The sequence below is a fragment of the Myotis nattereri genome, assembly GCF_964212035.1.
Source record: "Myotis nattereri genome assembly, chromosome: 7".
NCBI classification, from domain to species: domain Eukaryota; kingdom Metazoa; phylum Chordata; class Mammalia; order Chiroptera; family Vespertilionidae; genus Myotis; species Myotis nattereri.
The window spans coordinates 93687607-93698249 of NC_138082.1; the positions used below are offsets into that span (position 1 = coordinate 93687607).

The following is a 10643-nucleotide window of genomic DNA, read 5'->3' on the forward strand; positions in this document are numbered from 1 at the left end:
AACCAAGGCGTGTTTGCAGGTCTACATTCTGTCGACATGCCAATAGTTGCTCTTCAGATACATTCTGTCACCGACACTGGCTTTTTCGGCTTCAGAGGTACATTGTGCCAATAGCTGATCCTCAGACATATTCTGTTGATGCTGCCGCTTTCTTTCAGCTACAGAGATACCTTGTGCCAATACTTGGGCTTCGGACATATTCTGTTGACAATGACGCTTTCATTTGGCTGCAGAGATACCTGGTGCCAATAACTGGCCTTCAGATACATTGTGTCGCCAACAATGGCTTCTTTCGGCTTCAGAGGTACTTTGTGCAGATAGTTGGTCTTTAGACATATTCCCACTGCCCTGCTGTGTGGGTCCTGGGTGCGGGTGAATGGGATTCCTGACAGCAAGCTGACCAACGGCCAATTCTGCGAGAGATGGGACTCCCGCCGCCCTGCTGTGTGAGTCCTGGGTGCAGGTATCAGGCTTCCTCCTCCCTCCTGTCAGAGTCTGGAGCACATCGCGGGACCCAGAGTCAAGTCCCCAAACACCTGTGCAACCCTCAAAATCACTTCAGTCAGTCACCGCAGCAACTGTTTGCTCCTCGCTCTCTGCAGGGTCCTGCTCCGCCCTGCTGTCTTCGGACCTGTTCGTTGCCTGCGCCACCCATGGCTTGCCTCACCTCACAGCAGTACCCCACCTCCTCCCCTTCCCCCGGCCCAACTGCAAGCGCAGCCTCCTCCTGAGCTGGTTGTGACCGTTACAGCGTCCTGGCCTAATTTGCATATTATATATACAAAATATATGGTATATATATATGACAGCAAAAGTATAGGGAGACGTTGTCCTTTGAGCAGAGACAGACCAAACTCTAACTTTGCATCAGCTTGCTTGTGATATAAATTCATTTAATAATTCATTCAAATCTTATTTAGCTGTCAACTCTACCTACACCTATTTCTTTTATTTGTTCTTAATAATTATGCTTAGGTTACCCATACCAGCTCTAGGGTATGTTAGACCAAGTTAGTCATCATCCTTATTTTTTTTAAATTTTGCTTTATTGCTTAAAGTATTACAAAGGGTATTATATATGTCTCCTTTTTTCCTCCTTCTTGACAATCCCCTGGCCTCCCATACCCCCCAGTGTCTTATGTCCATTGGTTATGCTTATATGCATGCATACAAGCCCTTCAGTTGATCTTTAATCCCCCCCCTTCTGCCCCCCAACCCTCCCCGGCCTTCCCACTGCAGTTTGACAATCTGTTTGAGGCAGCTCTGTCTCTGTATCTATTATTGTTCAAAAGTTTATAATGGTCTCTATTATCCATGAATGAGTGAGATCATGTGGTATTTTTCCATCATTGACTGGCTTATTTCACTTAGCATAATGCTCTCCAGTTCCATCCATGACGTTGCAAATGGTAAGCGTTCCTTCTTTTTTACAGCAGCATAGTATTCCAATGTGTAGATGTACCACAGTTTTCTAATCCATTCATCTGCTGATGGACACTTAGGCTGTTTCCAGATCTTAGCTATGGTAAATTGTGCTGCTATGAACATAGGGGTGCATATATCCTTTCTGATTGGTGTTTCTGGTTTCTTGGGATATATTCCTAGAAGTGGGATCACTGGGTCAAATGGGAGTTCCATTTTTAGTTTTTTGAGGAAACTCCATACTGTCTTCCATAGTGGCTGCACCAGTCTGCATTCCCACCAGCAGTGCACGAGTGTTCCTTTTGCTCCACATCCTCTCCAGCACTTGTTGTTTGTTGATTTGTTGATGATAGCCAGTCTGACAGGTGTGAGATGGTACCTCATTGTTGTTTTGATTTGCATCTCTCGGATGATTAGTGACTTTGAGCATGTTTTCATATGTCTCTTGGTTTTCTGAATGTCCTCTTTTGAAAAGGGTCTATTTAGGTCCTTTGCCCATTTTTTGATTGGATTGTTTATCTTCCTTTTGTTAAGTTGTATGAGTTCCCTGTAAATGTTGGAGATTAAACCCTTATCGGTGATAACATTGGCAAATATGTTCTCCCATGCAGTGGTCTTTCTTGTTGTTTTGTTGATGGTTTCTTTTGCTGTGCAGAAGCTTTTTATCTTGATGTAGTCCAACTTCTGGATATAGAGTTCAAAACCACACTTTTAATGTGTTTCAAGAACTGTCTAGAAGCCGCCGATAAATTTAGTAAGGCCCTCGAAAAGACTGGTGAGACTGCCAATAAATGTAGTGAGATCCTCAAGAAATCTAGTGAGACCCTCGATGTTGTGATAAAGAACCAACTAGAAATTAAGCATACACTGACTGAAATAAAGAATATTATACAGACTCCCAACAGCAGACCAGAGGAGCGCAAGAATCAAGGCAAAAATTCGAAATGCGAAGAAGCAAAAAACATCCAACTGGAAAAGCAAAATGAAAAAAGAATCCAAAAATACGAAGATAGTGTAAGGAGCCTCTGGGACAGCTTCAAGCGTACCAACATCAGAATTATAGGGGTGCCAGAAGAAGAGAGAGAGCAAGATATTGAAAACCAATTTGAAGAAATAATGACAGAAAACTTCCCCTACCTGGTGAAAGAAATAGACTCACAAGTCCAGGAAGCGCAGAGAACCCCAAACAAAAGGAATCCAAAGAGGACCACACCAAGACACATCATAATTAAAATGCCAAGAGCAAAAGACAAAGAGAGAATCTTAAAAGCAGCAAGAGAAAGTCAGTTACATACAAGGGAGTACCCATACAACTGTCAGCTGATTTCTCAACAGAAACTTTGCAGGCCAGAAGGGAGTGGCAAGAAATATTCAAAGTGATGAATGCCAAGAACCTACAACCAAGATTACTTTATCCAGCAAAGTTATCATTCAGAATTGAAGGTCAGATAAAGAGCTTCACAGGTAAGAAAAAGCTAAAGGAGTTCATCACCACCAAACCAGTATTATATGAAATGCTGAAAGGTATCCTTTAAGAAGAGGAAGAAGAAGAAAAAGGTAAAGATACAAATTATGAACAACAAATACACATCTATCAACAAGTGAATCTAAAAATCAAGGGAATGCATAATCTGATGAACAGAATGAACTGGTGATTATAATAGAATCAGGGGCATAGAAAGGGAATGGACTGACTATACTTTGGGGTGGGGGGAAGAGGTGTTGGGGATTCGGGAAAAGACTGGACAAAAATTGCGCACCTATGAATGAGGACAGTGGGTGGGGAGTAAGGGCCGAGGGTGGGGTGGGAACTGGGTGGAGAGGAGTTGGGGGGGAAAAAAGAGGAACAAATGTAATAATCTGAACAATAAAGATTTAATTAAATAATTAAAAATAATAAAATAAATAAATAAATAAAAATAAAGTATTACATAATTCTTTTTCCCCCCCATTGACCTCTCCCTGGCCATCCTCATGCCCCAGCAAATGCCTCAATCCCCCACCGCACTCACCCCAGTCTGTGTCCATTGGTTATGCTCATATGCATGCATACAAGTCCTTTTGGTTGATCTCTTTCCCTTCTTCTCCACCCCCCCCACCCCCGCCTTCTCTCATAGGTTGGACAGTCTGTTCGATGCTTCTATGACTCTGATTCTATTTTTGTTCATCACTTTATGTTGTTCATTATATTCCACAAATGAGTGAGATCATGTGATATTTACCTTTCTCTTATTAGCTTATTTCACTTAGCATAATGCTCTCCAGGTCCATCCATGCTGTTCCAAATGGTAAGAATTCCTTTCTTTTTTTACAGCAGCATAGTATTCCATTGTGTAGATGTACCACAGCTTTCTTATCCACTCATCTGCTGATGAGCACTTAGGCTGTTTCCAAATCTTAGCTACTAGAGGCCGGGTGCATGAAATTCATGCACGGGGGGGGGGGGGGGGTGCGCCTCAGCCCAGCCTGCACCCTCTCCAATCCAGGACCCCTCATGGGATGTCCGACTGCTGGGAGGATTGGGCCTAAACCGGCAGTCAGACATCCCTCTCACAATCGGGACTGCTGGCTCCTAACTACTCACCTGCCTGCCTGCCTGATCACCCCTACTTGCCCCCCTGCCAGCCTGATCACCCCTAACTGCCTTTGCCTGCCAACCTGGTCGCCCCCAACTGCCCCCCCCCACCGGCCTGGTCGCCCCTAACTGCCCCCCCGCCAGCATGGTCGCCCCTTACGGACCCCCGCCCCCCGCTGGCCTGGTTGCCCCTCACTGCCCCCCTCTGCTGGCCTGGTCGCCCCATGCAGCCTGCTGCGCAGTCATTTGGTCACCCCTCACTAACCCCCCTGCCAGCCTAGTCCTCCCACACAGCCTCTTCAGTCTGCGTTCAGTTGCAATGGTCGCTTAGGCTTTTATATATATAGACTGTAAATTGTGCTGCTATGAACATAGGGGTGCATATATCCTTTCTGGCGTTTCTGGTTTCTTGGGATAGATTCCTAGAAGTGGGATCACTGGGTCAAATGGGAGTTCCATCTTTAGTTTTTTGAGGAAACTCCATACTGTTTTCCACAGTGGCTGCACCAGTCTGCATTCCACCAGCAGTGCACAAGGGTTCCTTTTTCTCCACATCCTCTCCAGCACTTGTCGTTTGTTGATTTGTTGATGATAGCCATTCTGACAGGTGTGAGATGGTACCTCACTGTCGTTTTGATTTACATCTCTCGGATGATTAGTGACTTTGAGCATGTTTTCATGTGTCTCTTGGCTTTCTGAATGTCCTCTTTCAAAAAAATGTCTATTTAGGTCTTTTGCCCATTTTTTTTTTTCAAAATATATTTTATTGATTTTTCACAGAGAGGTAGGGAGAGAGATAGTTAGAAACATCGATGAGAGAGAAACATCGATCAGCTGCCTCCTGCACACTCCCACTGGGGATGTGCCCACAACCCAGGTACATGCCCTTGACCGGAATCGAACCTGGGACCCCTCAGTCCGCAGGCCGATGCTCTATCCACTGAGCCAAACCGGTTTCGGCTTTTGCCCATTTTTTTATTGGATTGTTTACCTTCCTTCTGTTAAGTTGTATGAGTTCCCTGTAAATTTTGGAGATTAAACCATTACTGGATGTAACATTGGCAAATATGTTCTCCCATGCAGTGGGCTTTCTTTTTGCTTTTCTTTCCTGTATTTTTCCTTTGGTTTGTTTAGTCTCAGTTGTGGGCTGTTTACATTTCCAATTGTCTGCAGCAATTGTTGGGAGTTGTTAAAGAAGCTTTAAAAAATCCTATCAAACTTAATTTTGTCAAATATCTGATCACAGAGTTACTAAAATCTTTGAACTATTTTGTCAGTAGGGACAAAAACGTAAGAAATTTTAAACTATCTGCTCAGACAGCCAAAGTTTGTTTGTTTCATGCCGGAAGCTAATTCCAGCAGGTCATAAATGCAAGAAGTTTCATCAAAAGGTTGATGGAACTTGGGGATTCAGCAGGGCTGAATCCTGCTGCTGGAATAGCTAAGGGCATTTCCCCACACCAAAGATTTACATATATAATTACCTGCTACCAGACAGCTGAGGACATTTTAATCTACGTTATTGCCTCCTGCTGGCCAAACACCTGAACTGCCGAAGGCAGTTTCCCCCAATCTGAATGTATACCAAACCTTAACCTTTGATATGTATATATACTTTGCCTTGGGGCAATTTGTGTTAATAAAGAGCGAGGGGTCCAGAGATTCAAAGAACTTGGTTCCTACAGCTAAGCTCCTCTGGCTCCGCCATGGATTACAAATTTATATTGTATTTCTAGTATCTTTATTAATTTATGCTACAGTGCCTTCTCCAGTTTCCTGAATGCTTCTAGATGCTGGGAAAGACTCCCGGCAGATTCACATATATAACCTTATAGTTTGCTTTATTCAGATAATGTTCATAAACATTCCCCAAATTTCTTCATTGTCTTCATGATTATTATCTTAGTAACTATGACAAATATTGCATTGATCGATGTACCATATTTCTCTTTACCTGTAGTCTAATTTTGGACATCAATTTCAAGTATTTGTGACTAAAAACAAGGCTATAAAGGACATCTTTGTTATCAGAGGGGAGCATACCTCATCTTCCCCTATTGCTGGTGGGAGTGGGGTTCTTGGGGTACCCCTGCAATAAGCATTTCCTGAGGCCCACACTGGAGGATGAGATGGTAGAAAGCTTTACTTCCATGGAATTACACCCCTGGGTATCCAAAGTCCCATTTCCCTTAGTCCATCATAGAAGTGTAGCTGGGGCTTCAGTAGAGCTAAAATCAGAGCCAGTGTCCAGAGTTTTCTTTACATGTTGGAGCCGGATCCAGTTCAACATCAGGCTAGTTGCAGCCCATTAGTCCACTGCATGTGGGTCTGCATGGCCATGGGCCATACAGGCAAATGCAAGAGAACCAAGAGAGCACGCCTGAGCAGTGAGTCCCAGGAGTCCCAAAAGCACAAGAGTCGAGCACAACGAGAGAAGGAATCCCTTTTTTGGGTGGTTATGTATTCCAAATCTTCATATCCTTGCAATGGCCATGCCTATTCTGAACAACCATCTCTGTCCAGGTGTGACTGACAAGCAAGAATCTCCCCTATGTCACCCCAACTTTACATGTGTGTCTTTCCTCTGTGATTCCTTCCCCTGTGGTTTACAAGGAACATGCTTATGTTTTGCCTTCCCTTGCTTCTTTCCTATGATTAATAACTAGTTACCTACAATGGTATCAATCTTTGCATTGTTCATTGAAAAATGATTTCTCCAGGACAAGTGTCCTAGAGTGGAATTACTGTCTATAAAATTTAGTCGATAAAAAACTTTATAGCTCCTAATAGTTATTTTCATGTTGCTTTCCAAAACAGATCGTGCAAACTTCTGTCAGTAGAAGTGTGATCATACCAATTTCACCAGAAATTTCCCAGTAGTGTGCTATTATGTGTAATACATTAGGTCAGCGGTTCTCAACCTGTGGGTCGCGACCCCTTTGGGGGTCAAACGACCCTTTCACAGGGGTCGCCTAAGACCATTGGAAAACACATATATAATTACATATTGTTTTTGTGATTAATCACTATGCTTTAATTATGTTCAATTTGTAACAATGAAATTAGGGATCACCACAACATGAGGAACTGTATTAAAGGGTCGTGGTGTTAGGAAGGTTGAGAACCACTGCATTAGGTGTAATGTGTTACACATAATAGGTATAAAATGGTAGAGCAAAGTTGTCTTAATTTGAAATTCCATGATTACTAGGAAGCATGAACATTTTCCCAAGCCTATATTGGTATTCATATTTTCTCTTATGTGGGCCAGTTTCCTTTGGGATCCTCTGAAAGGTCATTTTGTTTTTTTTGAAGCTTCTGCTTGTCAACCAAAGAACACATTCCATGGTCCCTGAGAGTTTTGATTCCCTCCTTTAAGGTGGTGGGGTTCGGAGCAGTTCTTGAGATGGAATCGAAAGTTTTCCTGAATGGCTAGCAGAGTTTTAAATTATTTTGGTTACATTGGTTGATTTTACTAAAAAGGCTCAAGAAAGCCCTGTGTTGGATTTAAAAAGGGAGTGAGCAGCTGTGCGAGATGTTCCTGAAGTTAAAGGAGGGTAAGGGAACCATCCTTGGACGAGGCAAAAGGAGTACTTGGTAACTTTGTCATGAACAGTTTTGCTGGCACATGGAATGAAGTAGGTTCAAGGGACAATGGAGGCAAATAGACATCAAGTTTATAGACTCTTTGAATGTTGTTGCAGTAGCTGAGGGGGACAGGGTCAAGGATTTTATTATGTCCTTCTATCAGTGCTGAAACCAGAACAGATTTCTGGCATTATATAATTCTACTAATGGCCCAGTGCGTGAAATTCGTGCACATTAAAAGGGATTTAGAGGAAATATTTTAATATTGCTATTTGCCCTTCCTCTATAATAGAAGTGTCAGAGATGAAAGAAAATTAGTAAAATGTATATGAAAATTTTCCTCCTGTCAGAGTCTGGGGTGTGTGGCGGGACCCAGAGTCAAATCCCCGCCCACCATGCACGCCTCGAAATCGTGCGAGACCCAGACACGGCCGGCCCCATTCCTATCAAGCCCCGCCGGGTAGGGGGCACACCCTTAGGTCCCCTGCCCCAGCCAGGCACCACAGAGCTTCAGGTCCCTGCTGATCGCTCATTATGGCTCGTTATGGGAACCCAGCCTCCCATGTGGGTGCAGCCAACCCCCCACAGCTGGCCAACCTCCCATGGTCCCTCCCCATAGCAGGCCGACCCAGATGAGCCCGATCGCTGGCCAGGCCAAGGGACCCCACCTGTGCACTGGGCCTCTAGTGTGTGTGTGTGTGTATATATATGTATGTGTGTGTGTGTGTGTGTGTGTATATATATATATATATATATATATATATATATATATATGGCCCAGTGTATGAAATTCATGCACGGGTAGGGTCCCTAGGCCTGGCTGGGGATCAAGACCAATCAGGGCCTTCCTTCCCCCTGCTGCCAGCTGCCGGCCGGGGCCTTCCTTCATTCCACATCACCCCATAGGTGGAACTCCTGGCGGGTCAAACTCCAGAAGAGATAATTCGCATACTAGCCTTTTATTATATAGGATACCACTATTCATTCATCTGTAGATAGACACTTGGGTCGATTCCACTTTTTGGCTATTGTTAATAATGCTGCTATGAACATGGGTGTACAAGTATCTCAAAACCCTGCTTTGAATTCTTTTGAATATATACCAAGTAGAATTACCAAGTCATATGGTAATTCCTTCTTTAATTTTTGAGGAATTGTCATACTGTTTTCCATAGCAGCTGTACCATCTTATATTCCTAGCAATAGTGTATAAGTGTTTCGATTTCTCCACATCTGACCAAAATTATTTTTCATAGAAGTCATCTTAATGATTTCGCCCTCGGTAGGTGATGATCACAATTATTATCAAGTGTGAGTGAAAGGATTTCAATCTAAAATGGAACCAGAGAATACTCAATGGAGACTTTCCCACATGCACCCTCAGGAAAACAGAACGTAAGAATTAGAAAGTGATTTCCCATGTCTGATTCAGAGCTGAAACTTATTTCCTACCAATAAACATTGGTCAAGAACCTTGCCCAGCCAGCGTGGCTCAGTGGTAGAACCTATGAACCAGGAAGTCCCAGTCGGATTCCCGTCAGGATTGATCCCCAGTGTGGGGCGTGCAGGAGGCAATTCCCTCTCATCACGGATGTTCCTCTCTCTCTCTCCCTCTCCTTTCCTCTCTGAATCAATCAAATATATATTATATATTTTTAAAAAGACTCTTTCCATTTCCCGGAGCCAATGAATTTACCGCGTGGCCTCTGGCTGGGCTTGCCCATAAATACATCTCACCCCGAACTCTCGGGGACTCGCCCGCAGCTTCACAGTTTGAGCTTTCGGTCGTGCATGTCTCAACTTCTTAAAGGTTTAAGGTCGTTGCAGATGAGCGTGCAGTTTTAGAAATACAGTGAACCCCGTCTATTTCAACTTCCCCAGCCGTAACGTCCTGTAAAGCCGCACGGCACAGCGCACCGGGATCCTGGCATCCGAGGGCAAAACGCACAGCAGGCTCTGTGCGGCCACACGTGCGCCCTCACACACCGTCCCACCACTGCGACCTTCACACTCATCCTGAGACGTAGGACACCCGCAGCCCCGCCACGAGCGCTCACGACCCTTTCGTAGCCACACCCCCTGCCGGGAACCGACTGGTAACCGACGGCCAACGCGGACCGGACGGGCTCCCCGCAGGGCGCCGGCGAGGGTGCCTGCCGGGGGCGGAGCCGCAGCGGAGCGGCCCGTCCCTTTCCGCGCAGCCGCAGGCCCCGCCCCGTCGCCGCCGCCGCCCGACTGCTGGCGGAGGGAGAGCCGCTTCCGTCAGCCTCCGACGAGGGCTGGCCGTGGGCGCAGCTCTGGGCCCGAGATGGCGGGTGTCCACCGCGAGCTGCAGGAGTACCTGGCGCAGGGGAGAGCCGGCGGGGCGGCCGCCGAGCCGCTGCTCGCCGCGGGAACAGCAGAGGAACCCGCGGCGGGGGCGGGGCGGGGCCGCGCGGGCCTGCGCTGGGCGTGGGCGCGGAGCCCCGCGGAGCCGGAGGCGGGCCCGGCGTGCCTGCCGAGCGTAACGCGCGCGCAGCGGCTGGCGGCGGCGGGCGCGTGCCTGCTGCTGGCCGCGCTCTGCTTCGGCCTGGCCGCGCTCTACGCGCCCGCGCTGCTGCTGCGCGCCCGCAAATTCGCGCTGCTCTGGTCGCTGGGCTCGGCGCTGGCGCTGGCGGGAGGCGCGCTCCTGCGGGGCGGCGCGGCGTGCGGGCGTCTGCTGCGCGGCGAGGAGGTGCCGTCGCGGCCCGCGCTGCTCTACGCGGCGGCGCTGGGCGTCACGCTGTACGCGGCGCTGGGCTTACGCAGCACGTGGCTCACGGCGCTGGGCGCCGGCGCGCAGGTGGCCGCGCTGCTGGCTGCGCTGCTGGCGCTGCTCCCGCGAGGCGCCGGCCCCGCGCTCCGCCTGGCGCTCGGGCGGTGGGGCCCGGGCGCCCGCCTCGCCCAGGCGCTGCCCGTGTAGGAGCCGGCGTCGCCGTCGGAGGGCCGCCCGCCCGCCCGCCGGGCTGTGGACTGGCCGCGCTGAGACGGACGCCAGCGGGTCGGGAGGACCCTCCGCCGCGGGCCGGAGACGCCTGCG

The 10643-nt window shown here is 47.5% G+C and overlaps 1 protein-coding gene across 1 annotated transcript; it reads left to right on the forward strand.

Moving 5' to 3' along the window:
• Positions 1–9893: 9893 nt before the first annotated feature.
• Positions 9894–10526, forward strand: SFT2D3 (SFT2 domain containing 3; the record flags this gene model as incomplete). The annotated part of the gene is made up of 1 exon (XM_081096297.1): positions 9894–10526. The coding sequence occupies one exon, from the start codon at positions 9894–9896 to the stop codon at positions 10524–10526; it is 633 nt and encodes a 210-aa protein (XP_080952423.1).
• Between the last annotated feature and the right edge of the window lie 117 nt (positions 10527–10643).